This window comes from Haliotis asinina, chromosome 8 (genome assembly GCF_037392515.1).
Source record: "Haliotis asinina isolate JCU_RB_2024 chromosome 8, JCU_Hal_asi_v2, whole genome shotgun sequence".
Classification (NCBI taxonomy): Eukaryota; Metazoa; Mollusca; class Gastropoda; order Lepetellida; family Haliotidae; genus Haliotis; species Haliotis asinina.
Window position 1 is genome coordinate 55,934,875 of NC_090287.1, and position 18,216 is coordinate 55,953,090.

The 18,216-nt window shown below is 38.1% G+C and overlaps 2 protein-coding genes across 4 annotated transcripts in view; one reads left to right on the top strand and one right to left on the bottom strand.

The window, feature by feature from the left end:
• The window catches only part of LOC137293697 (phosphofurin acidic cluster sorting protein 2-like), a 133,240-nt gene extending 124,075 nt beyond the window's left edge, over positions 1 to 9,165 (top strand). For all 3 annotated transcript variants that reach the window (XM_067824400.1, XM_067824401.1, XM_067824402.1), the window contains one exon: positions 923 to 9,165. In XM_067824400.1, the coding sequence (XP_067680501.1) occupies positions 923 to 1,041 (119 nt within the window). In that variant the 3' untranslated portion in view covers positions 1,042 to 9,165. The remainder of the gene's footprint in view (positions 1 to 922) is intronic.
• Positions 9,166 to 10,701: 1,536 nt separating this feature from the next.
• LOC137294610 (protein FAM50A-A-like) lies at positions 10,702 to 18,200 on the bottom strand. The gene is made up of 6 exons (XM_067825667.1): positions 18,153 to 18,200; positions 15,596 to 15,804; positions 13,813 to 13,952; positions 13,034 to 13,166; positions 12,589 to 12,658; positions 10,702 to 12,294 (listed from the first exon to the last, which is right to left on the bottom strand). Exons 2-6 carry the CDS (start codon positions 15,786 to 15,788, stop codon positions 11,784 to 11,786), a joined length of 1,047 nt encoding a protein of 348 aa, XP_067681768.1. The 5' UTR covers positions 15,789 to 15,804; positions 18,153 to 18,200; the 3' UTR covers positions 10,702 to 11,783.
• Positions 18,201 to 18,216: the final 16 nt, after the last annotated feature.

The window sequence follows — 18,216 nt, forward strand, 5'->3', positions numbered from 1 at the left end:
AGGGTTTAGTTTAGCGAGTTTCCCGTACATCCAGGTCTCCAAACTTTGATTTGGGTGGGCGGGGTTTGCCATTTGAGATTTCTCAAATTCTAGCCAATGGGCATATAAGCTTTAACAAGCAGGTCCTCAGCTGCCCCCGCCATGATTGACATCAACAGTCAGGTGACCAGGTCGGTGCCTTTTCTATTTCCGTGTGGTTGTAGATTTGCACTTTGATCAAATGGACTATGCTGTCAGACGTACAGAATAGCACTCCCAATTGTTTATCTCCGGGAGTCTGTTTAATGCTTATATGTACCCCAAGGAGGACTTCTTCTGAAAAAGAATAATGCAAACCTGTAGAGGCTATGAATTCTTTGAAGAATGTCCTCCTTGGGGTACTCCTCAGGGGCCACCCGCCTCCCCTCATACTGTCTGATACGTTCAGCATGAAAAGTGAGTATGCGAGGTAGACGGCCAGAGTTGCCTGCTCTTGGCTGTAGGGGGCTTGGGGGCCTAATAAAGGTGGTCTTACAAGACAAAAAACAAGTTTTTTGTTTTGTAAATATTTTATCTTTAAAATAGTTACAACTGGCATTAATGGGTACAAGAAGGACTGGCCGACTCTGAGTGGGATATTCATGCTTCACTGCAGCCTGGTATCTCGGTGTGCTAGCACTATAAAAACAACTTAAGTCTGGTTTTGTACAAGCAACCATACAAACACATGCACTTCATCATATGAGCGAAAATGAGACTTTAAACCCATTTTACCACACCTCACAATTAAATAACTGCTGAATATTGCTTTACATAGTACTAAAGTTGTGACATTTGAAACCTGGTGGAATCTGGGCCTTTGACTTCTGACATTGTACTTTGACAGTTGTGAATCAAACTCTGTGTTTGACATTCTTCTCTAAACATTGTTTGTCATTTTCAGTGGTGATCGATGGAGTGGAATGGCCAGGTGTGAAGTTTTTCCAGTTGTCTTCACAGTGGCAGACACACATAAAGAACTTCCCAGTGGCTGTGTTCAACTCATACGACTCTGTGTTATAGACTGCAGCAGAAAGAGCAGACCAGTGATGGTCAGCAGGTGAAAAGCTGAGCTACCTACCATGTCTCTCGGCATTATAAGGACCTTCATCTCACCAGTGTCGAATTGGAACATGGCTTGTGACTGAATGTTGGCATTTAAGACAAGAAGATGGAGATGATGTGATAGGACTTGTGTTAATCAACTGGGTATTTGTACTGGACATTGATGGTGAACGTAGTTGTGTCAGTGCAACTTGGACCAGGGCTTCTTTAGCTCATAGTGTTATGCTTGACGGATATGACGATTTTGTGTGTCCTATATGGCTGCTTCCATACATCTGTTTTAAAATAGTAAAAGACGCTTGCTAACTGGCTTTACCTTGGAGTGGAACACTGAAGAAGCAAATTATTTTGTGTCAGTGATGGGAGATCCCAACATGGCTGCTTCCATGCGTCTGATTTTGTGTATAGCAGACAACACTGGAATTGATTTGATCTGAAACTCTAGTGATATTGTATTCAGCCATTACAGTCTCAGCGACATAGAACTGTATGACCCAGTCTGTCTGTTCGTCTGTAGTCTGTGTTGGTAATATCATCACACCAGCTTTTTCGTCTGCTAATGTAGGTGTGATGTCAATTGGTGCCTAGTGAATATCACACCCCAGAACAATGCACCAGAATAACTGGTTTGTTGGAAGGGAGTAACACATGCTCATAGCATCTGATGCACATGCCATTGTCCTTTAGACAGCAGTGCTTACCCGGAAGCTTGCTTGTGCTACGTCAGTGCTTTATCGGATGCTTGTGCTCCAACAGTGCTTTTCTTGCATCCATGGAGGAGGAAGATCTTTGTGCTTTCATTGTTGCGAGCAGGTCTGGTGTATGTTCTGCTCACAATGTACTTAACTCATAGTATTCTCAACTCTATGTCCTGAACTGACATCATGTTTCTAATTCCCAATGCCTTTTTTCTAGATTTGATTTGAATTTATTGATACCGGTACCCTGAAGGAAAGAGGTTTTACCAAAGAATGAAGAGAAATCCTCTGGTATTCACCTGCCATTGGAGGAGAACAAGTGTATGTAGGTGAATAACCTTGTGTGATAATTCTTCCCACAGTCAAACATATTTGGATATTATTGTTTACACCAAGGCAATAACTAACACTGTAATTTTTTATTAATGCATTTTCTAACTTCGCGACCTGCATTGCTTAGCACTGTGACCTGCAACAGTTGGGAATTATATATAGTCCTTGAAAGAAGCTCATGACCGCTTGATTCTTTTGTGTTGCTGGAGTCGATCTGTCATATTAACATGAAAGAATAAGCTTGTCCTTAAATTATTTTCTTTACCTTTTATGCATAAGTCTTGTGTTTTATACCCGTAAAGTCTAGTTACAATCAGTTTCAAACCAACATGATTTGCAAAGGTTGTTTTAAAAAACTCAGCACTTGCTAGTTTTCCCCATCGACAGTGATTTGTAGTTCCTGCAATGTCTACTTGCCATGGTATCAACATGTGACCACTCGTATGATGGCAACAGCCAATTTGCATGGACGTCTAAGATGTAATTACGTCACCTACCTGTACTCAACAGACAGCTGTTTGTCAATATATGACCATGAGGTGGATATTTAAAGCCTTGTCAGTGCTTTGGGTTATTTCCAGAAATGCTTATGATCTAGAAAATCTGGGTCTCAGGGCCATTTTTGTCTCTGTTTTGTCTTCTTTATTCTCATTCACATTCACTTTTCATTATTTTTTTTTCTTTAGAGGGGAAAGGCTTTGATCATCATTGACAATGTTGCAGACCGACCATAACCTTTGATGCAGTGATATTTTATCATAGTTGTCAGAGGAGGTGCATAGATTGACTCAAACATGCTTTTGTTACATATGAAATCACTCTATGATCAGAGCTATGATTGTTCAAGGGTATGTAAGTGTACCGGGTGCTGAGTGTACAGAACATCATTAGTATTACGACTATCATCAGTCTGTTATGGTATTTGAATTTCGATTACCACTACAGTGGCACCAAGATGTGCCATTTTAGAGCTTGTATTGTGAAGCCAGGCCCTTGCTTATTACACTCCATCTATCTTTCATATTTACAAGCAGAATCAAGGGTTCTTTGACAATCTTGGTAAAGGTAGAATATATGTATCTCTTCCTCAGTTTAAATAAGCTTTAAATACATCAAAGATATATTGAGTCCCACCAAAACACATTTAGACATCCACCGAAACACGTTTAGACATTGACCTGCCAAAATGTCAGTGATTATTGTCTGTGCTCTGTGATACGTCTACAATCTTGACATGATGACAGAGGGACTAGAAATGTCTGAATTCTACTGTTTTTACAGGGTGCAGTTTCACTATTTACAGCTTGCACTGGTGCATGTTAACAAAGGCAGGTTACATTCAGCAACAGGTTGCACCTGGTGCACATGACAATAAATCCTCCAACATCTTTATGTCATGTCATTCTCTTCGCCTGACTTGTTGCAGGAAAAACCTTTGTGTGCTCATAAATCAGTTATGTAGCCGCAGGAAAATGTGTCAACAAGTATGGTTTCCCATAGCCGATCAAGGACAGTTATTCTAGAACATTCCGTAAAGGGAACAGAAATGTCATCAATATTACTCTTTGTCTTCAATAGATCCTTCTTTTTTAAAGGCAACCAGAACACAAGGTCATGCCCAACTCAAAAGCATTACTATTTTTCACCTAAAACAGATTCATTTGAACTGTTTGATTAAATGTTTCTCATGAGCATTGATTAGAAACTTGTTTGTCAAACATTGTAGAAAGTTGTTTTGGTTTGGATTTTATTGTGTTATGTTATTTTGCTTTTGTACATGATTTTTTGTTGTTTTAAGTGCTTAGGGAATTGTGCAATATGATCCCATCTCCCTATGTGTACATAGGTTCTGGTATGACGGACGGAAGAGTCAGTTGAGGAGCTTCCTTCTGAGTGATTTCATGGTTCTGTGAATTAACAAGCATTATTACTCCAGATTTGTGTACAAACTATTTATTGGACTATATGTTTGATACGTTTCAATTATGAAGTTAGGGATTTGTTTACTGACAAGATGCATGGTACAATAATGAATTCTGTATCTCATCACTTGAAAGTTGACCCTTATGTTGGGGATGTTGTTTATTGTTCACTAAACATGGGAACTAGCAGCATTAATTTTACAAATTACTGAATTTTCTATTAATCTTGTTATATATTTCTCAATGAAGAAGAAAACTTTGCTGTCCTATCCAGTCCTCAGCAGCTGCAAAGACATGACACAAGTGTGGACTACTTACAAGAAGTTGAAGAACAGACGATTCTTTTATGTTATTATTAATGTTTTTGATTAAATGCCAGGTACATGCATCTTGTTTCCAAATGGCCATCAACCTGTACAAATTGCTCCCAACACTATTTTTAGGTACAAATATTAAAATGTCAGTGTATTTATGAATGATATAGGATTATTGAATGAAGTTATTTTATGGAATAGCTGTCAATTAGTCTTTTGTGATGCTGTAGTGACAAATATTGGACGGCTGTCGGTAACATTGGATGAAACCGTGGCCATACTGAACACACCATTTCCGTGTGGGCAGGGCATGCATTTGGCAATTGTGTAATGAAGAAGAGTCAAGTCAATCATGACAATCATTGAGGACTTGCTATTTTTGCTGTGAACTGTTTTTATTCACAGATTTGACAGTGCTGATATTATTTTGGAGACAGAATGAAGTGGAAAATGTTTAGAAGCAGGTGCTAGAAGAGACAGTTTTTATGTTTTCAAGATGTAATATGAGGAAGGGCTTGTTTGGTGGGATTGGGCCCACCTTTGTGAAGAATTCTGGTGCTGTAATTGAGGACACGAAACAGGGTAGAAATCACATGAGGCTTATTTTGGTTAATATACAACCAAAAAAAGTTAAGACCACCCAGTGTAACTACAGTTTATCTTTCATTGTTTGTGGTGATCCTTAATGATTTTTTTAGTGGTATATATGCCATATGAAATTTCATGGCCATGATTTGATGTATCCCATAGTGGTAGACTTGCTGTAAGAATTCTTTATTTGGTTGTCTACATGTAGTTTCAAATGCCACATCAAGTTGAAATCATAAAGTTCATCATTAAAATTCATCCAAATAATTCCATCCTCATCCATCGGCCAAAATACAGCAGATTCTTGACCTTGCAATATGCCTTGTTCAGTCGAAGGTAACTATAAAGGTATTTCTATAATATGGCTGCATACATTTTACTAGTAAAGTAATACCTTTTAAAGTTTTATAGTACATCTATTTCACAGAAACCCCAATCATATTTTATTCAGATGTTTGCAAGTTAGTGCTTTTCCTTAACATTCATAAAGTTTTCCCTAATCTAACTACAGGCAAACTGTAGTGCAAATGGGTTGGGCAGCATAGAGAAAATGACCAGTCTTCTTACATGTGAGCAAAGCAAGCAAAGGATGGCAACAAACTTTCCTCACCTCAGTTCAAAAAATATTTTTCATGTCAAAAAATAATATCGCCACCATCAAAGGTATACACCCATTTCTTCATTTGGCTGTACTCTCACATTTCCAACCCCATGTAGAACAATTACTCGCATGAAATATTTATTATTCAACATTTTAAGCAAAACTCATGGTATATCAGACTGTACCTCACCACCATTCCCCCTCCGGTTCAATGGAGTGAAGGAACAGAAGGGTATTATTCCATATGGAATACTTACAGTTGCCTCCCTTGCTTCATTCGCTCCTACGCCACAAGTGTTCTTATGTAGAATAAATGTTACTAACACTTCTAACAATAGCAACAACAGATCAGACAAATCAACTCCAACAGGTTCATGAAAAAATTTGGCAATATGGTATTATTTCTTTTTAATGTTTGCTTATTCTTGTTCTGTCACTCCATTCAACCGGAAACTGACAGGGGTAATGGAGGCAAAGAATGATACGAATACCATAAGTGGCATTTAAGATGTTGAATAAGACATATTTTACACGAGTAATTATTAAACATGGGGTAGAAACACTGAGAGCACAACCAATAGAGGAAATGGGAGTGTAGCTTTGATGGCGGCGATACTTTATTTTGACATGAAAAATATTTTTCGAACCGAGCAATAAAAATTATGTTGCTAACCTTTGCTCACTTCGCTCGCTTGTAAGAAGACTGGTCATATTCTCTATGCTGCGCAACCCTATTTGCACTACAATTTGCCTGTGATCTAACTTAACCCTATAATGCTTTCCAAGCAAAGTGATCATTTAGAGCACTGGATGTTGAGCATGTCAGATACAATGCTGCAAACCATTTGTACTGTGTGATTCCATTTTTGTCACATTCATTTACTACCTGAAGTCACTGGCTTGTGTATCTTTAGTGTTTACCTAAATTAGTGGAAATAAAGCTCATCACCCACTTACATATCAATAATATTGTATTGTAGATATCTATTCATTGTCTATTATGTTCTCCAAAACCACAGAACACTAATGATTGCAATATGCCATTCACCTATGTTGGCTGAACACTTCAAACACTTTTACTGTGAACTATTATTAAAAGTGAATCTGAAATGCATATGTTTGTAAAGGTTTCAAAGCAGATCTCAATATTATTACTTAAGTTCCCGTCTGAATATGTTTGACCATATTTTATCCTGTTTAAAGCAAACTGTTTGACCATTTCCATTCACCCTATTTACATAAGGCTTCTTGTACAGTGATGAAACAATGTGACATTCTATATTTAATGATATTGATTAACTTGTTTCATAGTCTCTTTGTAGAATTATGTACTGTGTATATATGATTGATAATTATTTAACATTATTGGAATCTGGTTTACCTTTGAGGACAGTATATATTTGTCTGAAGAACTTCCAGAGTCAAAGTCAGTACAGACTTGACGGACATGTCAAAAATGTTCTACACAAAGAGTATACAGATTGTGTTTAAATAAACATCAGTGCAACTGTCTTAAGTCCTGTTTCATTGAAACTGCATTTTTGTGATGCAATTTATTTCCTTTCATGTGGTATTCCAGTTTTTGTAGTCACTCTGACTTTGGGAATATTTCTTTATTTAAGTACCAGTCACTTTTAGCATCATTTCTCCAGTATTGTTTGGTGGATTTTGTTTTGAATGTTGATTAAGTTAGCGGATGCCGGTTTGGTATTCTGTGTTGAAAGATACTGTTGTTTAGATGTTCATCTCTTGATTGTGAATGCAGTGATGTGTTTTGTGTGCTCACCAGTATCAGTTTGTGAAATACTGACACTCAGTGGAGGTGAAAGAACATCCAATTCTTTCATGGTACTAAGTTAATCTGTCATGTGTGATGAAAGAGTCAGATGGTCCTTAACTTCTCTCATGTACTATATACATCTGCTACTCAACTTTTAATAGAGATTGCCAGTCATGAGATTAGGTATACACTTGTCATTGTTATGAGAAGTTTGTGCATTGAGGAGATAGATATCTCTATGAAGAGTTGGGAAGTATGTCAGCTGTTATGGACTCATTAAATAAGGAAATTGAGAAATTATTTGTGGAGAAATGTAAGTGGATTTAGTCTAAAGACACACCTTTTCCTTTGCATGTTCAAGTGATCAAACCGATTGTGTGACAATTTCAGAATTTGTGATGATATGAAAGTTGATTGTGCCAAGTTGAAGAGTGATGCAGTTGACTCCCAGTGTCTGTTTAGGTTCACCTGTATAGACACCTAAAATATATTTACATTTGTATCTGAAAAAATATCAGTGAACAGTGGTAAACAGTTACAAAATATTCCTAAATGTAACTGGAGTAAAAAAATGATGACTATGGTCCCTATACTCCAGAGAGCAGTAGTCAGATTCAGTCAACCCAAATGGCATTGTATGTTGCCAATAATGTCAATAATGAGATTAACAAGTCAGACTTGATGATTTTCATGCCACTTCCATACATATGTAATATCGGTGATTACCTGATTATATAACATGAGCAATTTCTTTACCCGACTTGGTGATATCGGAGTCAACTGCAATTGTTTTACAAGGGTCAGTTCATATCATTCTATCTTTAAAGTCACTGTGGTTACCAATAATCAGATAAGGACAAACTTTATGGATGAGCACTTCTTTAATCAGGTGAAGCAACGTTTCGATACAGCTTCTTGCATCGTTGTCAAGCAAGTATGAGGCAGATGCATTGCTGTATCAAAACGTCACTTCACCTGATTAAAGAAGTTGCTCATCCATAAAGTTTGTCCTTTCCTGATTCACCAACTTCTAAGCATGCCCTTCAAAGAAGTTACCAATAATCATTGTTTACCAACTTACTCAATTCGGTATAAAGTCAAAGGTCTAGTGAGCACACATCAACATTTTTGTCCTGATCAAACATGTTCAGAGTTTAAGGTGCTTCCTTGAAATTAATGTCAGTGTAACCAAAGACTGGTCAGAAATAATTCAGCTTGTATTCTCATGTCCTTCTTAAACAGTATGTATTGCATGATTTTAGATGATGTGAGTCAGCACATTGTCTAGAACAACTCGAGCCTTTGTTCAACAAACAAAAGGGCATTCTAGTAAAGTAATGTGTTCACTCACACTAAATCCTACACACAGCTATTGATCAGAGTTAGACTCTGCCACAAGTCAGGAGACAGATGACAGTATTAAATGATGACTATCTTTCTCCCCAAATCTTATGGGACCCAAGCATGTTTTTCAGTAGAGGATTGGACTGGGATTTTATGGCATCTGCCCCTGAATTTGTGATGACAGGGTTGGTTCATCAGGTCAAGTTGCAACTGCCTGGATGTTGGTTTGACAGAAGGGTATTTTCGACCTGCTCAGTTGTCACCATGTTCTGTTTGAAGACCTGGTGGAGATAGTTGTGAGATACTGCAATAAGACGGCTTGGTGTGCCATGCTGTATGCTATGAACCACTGTGGAGTAGAACTACACGGCCACACATTGTACACATGTTGTTACTTTATAGTACATGGTATCAAATGTACACTTGTTGCATGAGCAGTATCATGTATGTCCAACACGAGTAGGAATGAATTTTAAAAAGAATAAAATTTAAATAAAAATTATCTTTGGTGTGTTTTGGTTTTTTTTAGAACAGTAACCATGCATAGTTGTCTGACCACTGCAAATCTTGGACAACTGTCTGTCATGTCAATTGATGCAGAAGACTCTTTAGCAAACATCACTCATCAGACTCATCCCTTTGGCTCTTTCTTCAAGGCTTAACCATAGAAAGGAAATGTACTGTATCATAAGAGAGTGACTGTTTTTAACAATTTTCCAGCAATATCATAGCAGGGGACACTAGAAAAGGGCTTGATGCATTGTATCCATGTGGGGATTCTAACTCATGTCTTCAGCCTGATGAGAACTGTTTAACCACTCGGCAACACCACCATCTTGTGTGATAAGATCAGCATTGGACCATGCTTGGGATTCCCCAATGTGGTGAACATCTGAAACGAGCATCACCTCCGACTTTCCTCCCACATCAGCCATGACATGACTGAAATAATGTACATAGCAACATAATGTTTCAAAACCAAATTGGGGCAGTTGGGTGGTCTAGTGGTTAAAGCATTCATTCGTTATGATGAATACCACGGTTGATTTCCCACGTGTGAAATCCATTTCTGCTGTCCCTTGCTGGAATGGCTGGAATATTGTTAAAAGCGGAGTACAACTAAACTCGTTCAAAGCCAAATTTCAGTGGCAATCGCTACATCACCAACAGGAGAAGTTAACATCTTAAAATCCACATGATGAACTACTGTCCGTTTGATTCCAAATTGAGACTGATGAATTGCTCACTAACACAAAATCTAATAATTGCAACAAAACCAAATTTTGCACAGCCGCATGAAATCGACATATCAACTGTGATGATGTGTCTCATAATTTGGGACACCCGAATAAAAATCATCATTTTCTTGTCACCTTTCGCTATTTTGTACAGTCTCAAATGGAATCAAATGGACTGTAGTCCTTCCACATTTTGGCTTTGACGAGTTGATCTGTCGTGAACAAACTCCAGCACAAATGACTACTGGTTGTTGCCAACCACAAAAACATTGGCCAACTGATGATAGAACAAGCATCACTACAAACCCCCATTGCAAATTCAGATTTGAAAAGTAGTGAAAGTGAAGGTTGTAGTTTAAGATGAAGTTAACTGTCAACAAAAACATGACCAGTCAACCTCTCTTGATATCTTGCTCTGTAGTTGTTCAAACACACAAATTACATGGAGGTCACCAAAATTGACTGGGTTCAGTGCCTTCCCTAGATGAAGCTTGGTGACAAATATGAAGAAAATCCACAGAATGATTCTTGAGGCATCTTTCTGACAAACTTAACATGCTGAAATCTTCAATGTGTCGATGTGACCTTGAAAATTACGTGAAGGTCACCAAAATCGACTGGGCCCTGCATCTTCCCTGGATAAAGCTTGGTGTCTATGAATATGGTGAGTATGAAGAAAATCCAGTGAATGGTACTAGCAATATCTCACTGACAAGGGTAAAACATTAAAATCCCCTTGTGACCTTGAAATGAAGATCACCAAACCTAACGCAGGAGATAACAATGCATAAAACAGCACAAGCAGTTTGACGACGCCACGTTTAATGTTGATTTACATAGGTATTTGCAAGACTATGGCAAATCACTCAAATGAAATGTTCCTAAACATAAACTGCTTTACAATGCACCACAAAGTTTTTGAAACTGAATTCACTTGAACTCTAGCCAATTCAATCATTTCCTCATAAGCATGGCAGCTTATCAACATTCCTATAAACATAAATGGGACCCTGGAAACATTCACTACAGATTACTGAAAAGACAAGTAGGAACATACACATCTCAAAACATGTTAACAAAGGACCGCCAGTTCTTACATTCATTACAATAAGTGGGTGAATTTAGTTTTACACCACACTCAGCAATATTCAAGCTGAATGGCAGAAGTCTAAATAGTCAAGTCTGGACAAGATAATCCAGTGCAATCAACAAAATTGGGAACCGATGACGTGTCAACAAAGTCAACAAGCCTGACCACTCAATCCTTAGTCACCTCTCACAACAAACAAGGATTACAGAAGATAACCCTGATCTTCCATTAAACTGACATGATACAGAATCTCACCCTCGTCACTACTGACAAGAAATACATCCTCACAAGGCTAAGAGATCACTGTGCTGCAAGGATCCTAACCTAGAGTCATGATTACCTTTTAAACTGAGATCACTTTGAGGAACAGGGGCGTGATGTGTTAAATTTTTGTTGACACATATTGATATACCGTATATCAAAAGATATGAGGATGAGATTCAATCTTTCAACTGATTCAGTTTCAAAGCAGTAATCACCAGTGTTTAGAATGAAAAAGATATGGCCAACCAGCTTCAGTGGCTGGAGATTAGTGATGTTATTTGACTATGTTGTCAGGGTAACCAAAAGTGTCACAACCATCTGCAATGAATTTGGATGCAGTTTGATTGTAGTGACTGATAATATCACATAACTGGTATCTCCTGACAGGGGTGATACCTGATTCTCTACTTCACTGTAATACTGGCAACTTTGTTGTCAGAAATGGAGCACGAATCCTTTTGTCTGGGTCATATGGTTCCCAAAAGTGGTATCTCCTGTAGAAGTCAGTTTTCAATGATCACTGAGTCTCTACTTCACTGTGATCTTGGCAGCATTTTTGTCAGAAATAGAATAAGAATCCCACTTCTTCTCCGGGTCATATGGTTCCCATCGACTTGCAGGAAAGATGTGCTTGTTCCTCTCATACCAGCTTCTGAGACAAACCTTCCCAGCATGGGATTCATCTTTCTCTACTCGAGCATCACTCACCATTCGAACATCTTCATGAACGTCAAAACTAAACAAAGCTCCACTCTTCCCTCTGGCCTTTGTGACAATAAAGTCATAGAACAGGTAATGGTGTGGAATGATGAGATCCTCCTTCACATACATCAGCTGGTCAACTGTGATGGACTTGAGGTCGTTGAACTCTCGACGTAGGTTCTCCAGACATTTCTGTAGGAACTGCTGTATGCTGTTGCCCTTCTTCATGCGGACCTGTCGCCGATGTCCTGAGCCGTCCCAGTAGCTGTAGGTGATGTCGATCTCCTCGTTTTTGATCTTTGCCTGTTTCTCTTCCCATTCCTGCTGCAGTTGTTCCCTGCAATGTTGAGTGAGTCAGTCGTACACAGACTGGTTGGCTTGGTTTTATGTTTAACACCACACTCAGCAATATTTCAGCTATATGGGCGGGTCTGGAAATAATCAAGTCTGGACCAGACAATCAAGTGATCAACAGCACAAGCATCGATCTGCGCAACTTAACGAAGATGTGTCAACCAAGTCAGTGAGGCTGACCATCTGATCCTGTTAGTCGCCTCTTACGACAAGTATGGGTTACTGAAGGCCAGTATTCTAACCCGGACCTTCATGGGTTTGTGAGTGAGTGATTTACCTCATCTTGTTCTCCTCCTCATCTCTGTCTCTGTCTGGTAGGAAGCTGGTGTCCACCTCAGGGTTCATACCTGTAAACATCCACACACACACATTAACACCTGTCCACATCCACAAACTAACACCTGTACACACATACCCCCCACCAACCCCCCACACTAATACCTGTGTGCGTGCACGCTCTCTCTCTCTCTCCACATGTAATGACCAGACAGTCGAGTCATCAAAAGAATGAGCATCAATCTACAATAAACAGATATGATAACATGTGTCAACCAAGTCAGCGAGTGACCACCAAATCCCGTTAGTTGCCTCTTACAACAAGCATGGATTACTGAAAATCAGTTCTATCCCAAAGGTGAAAAGAAACAAGGAGTTTCCATTGGTTCCTGTATTGGTGAATTTTGTAAGTAACACATTGATCTCAAAGACATCATCAGCTCTACCTAATCTCCTCTTCTTGCCCTTGTCTGGAACTATGGATGGTGGGAGCTCAAAAGCAGATTTAGGCTCTTCCTCTTCCTCCTCATCATCTTCATCATCCTGTTCTTCCTCAGGGTCAAATGACAACATCGTTATCTGTCAACAATAAAAGCAAGGATTCTGCAGTCACTGTAACATATGGTGGTGTTCAGGTTCATCTTTAACGCTGATGCAATCAGGGATACATGGTATCATGTTATTTGTGATTTTTTCAGTGAGATAGTAAATGTTTTACACTAACTTCCATCCTGATGACAAATTATCATGTTCAGAAGTGAGTGAGTTAAGTTTTATGCCGCACTCAGCAATATTATAGGATGGCAGACTGTAAATAATCAAGTCTCAACCAGACAATCCAGTGATCAACAGCATGAGCACTTATTTGCCCAACTGGGGTATGATGTCACATGTGTCAACCTTGTCAGCAAGCTTGAACATCCAATCACTTTGAGCCTTACAATCAGTATGGGTAGCTGATTCAACTCTAACCTGCATCTTCATGGGTTCCAGGCCAGACAAACTGATGTTGATAGCATTAACACAGAAGCCTGATAACATCCCACTTTTAGTCAGCTCTTATGACAAATAGAAATTTTGTCCCAGTGTGAAAGTTAAGTGCATATAGTAAAGAATCCAAGCTATATCAGCTAAATTTTGACAATAAGGGGATGACACTCAAAACTTGACCTATCTTTCCATCTTCATTTTCATTCTCGATCAGTAACCATAGCAACTCTCTTACTTTTCTTTGTTCCTTTCGTTTCTTGTCCTCCTTCTGTTGTTCAATCACACGTGCCTCTGCATTCTTCTTGGCCAATTGTTTTTCTCTCTCTTTCACAACACTCTCCTGTTTAGCTCGCATCTCATCCAGCGTCACAAGACCTGGAAACATACACACACATAGCCTGAAACCAACTCCTACGATGAACTAACATGTGAAGTTCACCTGTAAAACAAGCTACACAGTGTAAATCATTGTATTATTAAAGCATGGATTTACCTTGAGCCCTGTATTTGAGGGTCCCTGGGACTCATACTCTTAATTTTAAGGGGTCCTGGCCTACAAAATGGGGGTCCCTGACTAACGTTATAATATTGTTGCAATTCAGTCCCTGTTATTGTATTGTGTATCATGATCACAGTAAAAAGACTGCAATTGATTTCATAACCTGGCTAGTAGCAGACTCAGTGATAACTTATTGTTACTTGATCAACATGTTAAAGAAGTATTTGGACTATTTTCTGAGTCCCTGTTCTATTTCGCTGCATCCATTGCAAATTTTTAATGCGCATAGGACGTACGAATTTGCGTCATGTAAATCTCTGGAAGAAAGGGATATGTCCTGGAAGAAATGGACTTCACACAATGGTACCCATATGGGGAATTGAACCCTAATCTTCAGCGTGATGACTGAATGCCTTGGCCACTAGGTTACCCCACTGCCCCACCAGTTAAAGAGGATCCACCAGTCATAATCTACCATATTTCTCCATTTCAATCACTTATTCACTTATCTAAATACAATTACAATGATGACAAATACCAACTAAACATGCTGAAGTTACTGGACTTTTTTTCAGGTAAATTTTCATTGAATACTACTCAAAGAAATCAAAGCATGGCACTTCCTTCATATTACTGTCCTATCCCAAAAGAGATTTAATTTCATTAACATGAAAGAAGCATATCGTCTTTTCCTTCTATTGGGTAGCATATATTATCCATACTTACAACACAATACGACAGAAATATTAAGTTCAGTAGTTCATAAAATCATAAATATTCAGCACAATTAACTTGGCACCCCCATACTGAATAAAACTGAGAATTTATGCGGAATTTTATGCATAAATCAAAAAACCTTAAATTAACACTGTAATTCACATATTCCCAGGTGCTAAGCTATTTCAAATCCAAAAGGAGATCTATTTAGGATACATGTGGAAAATGTGCTATTTAGAAGAGGTTTAAAAATCCCTCCTAACAGTTAACAGGTGCACTCAGCATGTTACATATTTCTAATTAGGGATGCTTATTAGGAACTAGTATATGTAATTTATTTTCTTTAATCTTAGAACCTTTCCTTTCCTGATGTGAAATTAAGGATTTGGTTTAGCTTAGTCTTTGCTGTTAGAAAAATAATTCAAAATAATACATTGGACAGTGGAGATGCATGACTATAACCTTTCATATTTAATATCCAATTCAGTCAAAAGGTCAGCCAGTGAGACAGTACATCATTGCTTGGAAATGTATTCTAGTTACATCACAGAATGTCTGCCTACAGAGGTACAGGTCTCATATGTTTATCTCTTTGATTAAACCCATAAGCGCCATAAGTTTTCAAGGGACTGAACTCTGCACCATAACCTGTAACGCTATAGACAAATGGGCAAATTGTTCCTGTGGAGATGTTACATTAAAGTTATGTTTTAAAGCAAGATCATAATAGATACATTTAGTTGGATGAGTTAACTAGGTCAAATCTAAATCACATGAAACAAAGTAATGCCATCTAATGTACCTATAGTGTTGGACTTGAGAGTCTGTTCTACAGCATCATAATGGGCAGCAAATTTGTTGTTTATGCTTCCTATTTTTAATTCCTCTTCAATCTTTTTCTTCTTTGCTTCTATTTCATCTTGTTCCTTCTGCCTTTTCTTCATAAGGATCTGTGCTCTCCCGGCTTCCGATGCTGCTCCTTTGTAAGTGGCCATTTTGTTTTGTCAGTGACTGCAGGTAGAAAACTAAGCATCAGAAAGCAATACTAAACATGCAACGACCATTTGTTTGTTTGTTTGTTGTTTAATGCCACACTCAACAATATTCCAGGCTTTTGACAGCAGTCTATAAATACAGAAGTCTGGACCAGAAAATGCAGTCACTGCCATCATAAGCATCAATCTACACAAATGAAAAATGATGACACGCATCAAACAATTCAGCAAACCTGATCACCTGATCAAGTTTGACACCTCTGACAAGCAATGGTTTCTGAAGACCAGTTCTAACCAGATGTTCATGGGTACAGTACATGAATAAAGTATTTGGCTCACTTACTCAGTACGTTTACTGACTGACTGAAACTGGCACAATAAAAATTGAGCACAGCAAACTACACTCTACACAGACAAGTTTGATGGTTGCTAAAATGACAACGTGTACAGGATAACAAATGAACCCAGATTACTGAATGACGACAGAAATGGAGTAAGAACAACAAATAGCACAAAGGCATTGTTGAACCTTGATAGTAAATACTTTATAAAAAGGATTGAACATTCCAGCCAATCTGTAAGGTTGCAATGAGATCAATGTGCTATATTTTCATGAAGATATGGTAACAAATAGAATTATTTATTCATTATGACTTTATGTACGGTAACAAATTAGGGCCTATCTTTAGAATACAGCACCACAAACTTTAAAACATGTCATAATACTCTATCACATGATTGTAGTTGAATCGGTTTAGTGTCAAGTTAACCTAATCCTAACGTCCTCACAAGCAGTTGTGGTGCTGTATTCTAAAAGGGGCTCAACAGATTTTTTTATTCATGATTACTTTATGTTTGATAATTTAAACATGTATTTCCTTACTGTGAAATATTTCAGTGATATTTATAAGGATCTCAGCAAAGGGAGATAACTCTGCAGCACCCGCTACAAAATGGTCCCATTATATTTAAGAAATGGTCCATTGTTTTATGCTTTCATGCCCAATCCAGGAACCACTTTAGTGGACAACATCCTATGATCCTTTCATTGCAGACATATCCGACAGGACACCATTGGAAAAGTTTATACCGTGCAGTACCATGTTTTCAGGGGAACCATGTTTTCAGGGTATTTCTTTTCCCCGTAATTTCTTGCGTACAGAGAGATGACCGTGCCACATGTAAACACCGTCTCGTGTGCGGAAGCTTCTGTCGCAATCGGATTACAAAATGTTTTAAATGTTCAGCTTTCATGGAAGTTGTGGCCTAATTTCTGTACAAGTACTAAAATTCTACCATGGAACATAAAGCACTTTGAGAACCTTCGTAAATGTGATAATAACTTTTGAAATAACACTTGCAGCTTGTCAAGTGGTCCATCGTCTGCTCGAGTGAAAAGTTAAACATAAATATAACGTGACTTGAATGGAATGTTGCCGACGTAATTAAAAAACATTGAACACCAAATTGGTCATCTGTTACGTACGTTTTTTTCGTACAGCTCAATTCGTACCAGGCATGTGACCTCTGGGTTCATTTAAAATACTACTGCGATGATACTATTCTATGCAGACATGACGCATTTTATTGTCCCTGCCATGGTGGGCCATGCAGACAAGAAGAATAAGTGTGCAAATGATTGAATAACTTACCTGTAAAAATATTTATCTTTAACAAATTTCAAAAAAAAAAACAATGAAAATAATCAAGAAAAATAATCCCTGTTTGCATGGCTTTTAATTCAAATGATACGTTGCATTTGTTGATTTCTGTGGTGACCCCATGCAATTATGGGTAACCCGAAAACATGGTACGTCACTTGCGGACAAGACACGAAATGTATGTTGCACTGGAAACCAGCGGACGACAGAACATTCTAACAATAAATTTATAAAAGGTGAGGTGATATTTATTTACGGAATTACAGTTTTGATAATCTACTGATACGCAATAATGTTCATGAACATCTGTTCGCTATTATCCCAAAAATATATTTTTTGGTTAGTTAAAAATGACCCAGGGGGAGACAACTCTAGCTGAAATGCCAATGTAACATGCTTGACACATATTTACGGTTACGAATTAAAAGACCTCCCATAAAATCCTTTGTACATTACACACAGTGACATAAGAATCAGATACCTAAGTACAGAATAAACAAAACCAACGCACGAAAACTGGGACACAAGCACTATTCTCTGTAACAATCAGTATACAGTCAAAATTGAGAGGCCATCTGCCTCTTTTTCAATAAGAATACTTGAGAAGACGACAAAGAATATATCTGAAATGTGTTTTCATCTGAAATGAAAAACATTGTCGCGGAAACACAAGGTCAATTTTCATATTTTCAACAATCCTCACCTTCACTAAAACAAACCGGAAGTTTTTACCGGAACACCATATATGTGCGTACGCATCACGCATT

Bases quoted from the DNA above. Each gene is read 5' to 3' on its own strand.
- LOC137294610 (XM_067825667.1), bottom strand. From the start codon at position 15,788: ATGGCCACTTACAAAGGAGCAGCATCGGAAGCCGGGAGAGCACAGATC. The intron at 13,167-13,812 runs GTAAGAGAGTTG...TATTGTTGACAG, and splicing joins AACGAAAGGAACAAAGAAAA to ATAACGATGTTGTCATTTGA. The intron at 12,659-13,033 runs GTAGAGCTGATG...GGATGTTTACAG, and splicing joins GGGCAAGAAGAGGAGATTAG to GTATGAACCCTGAGGTGGAC.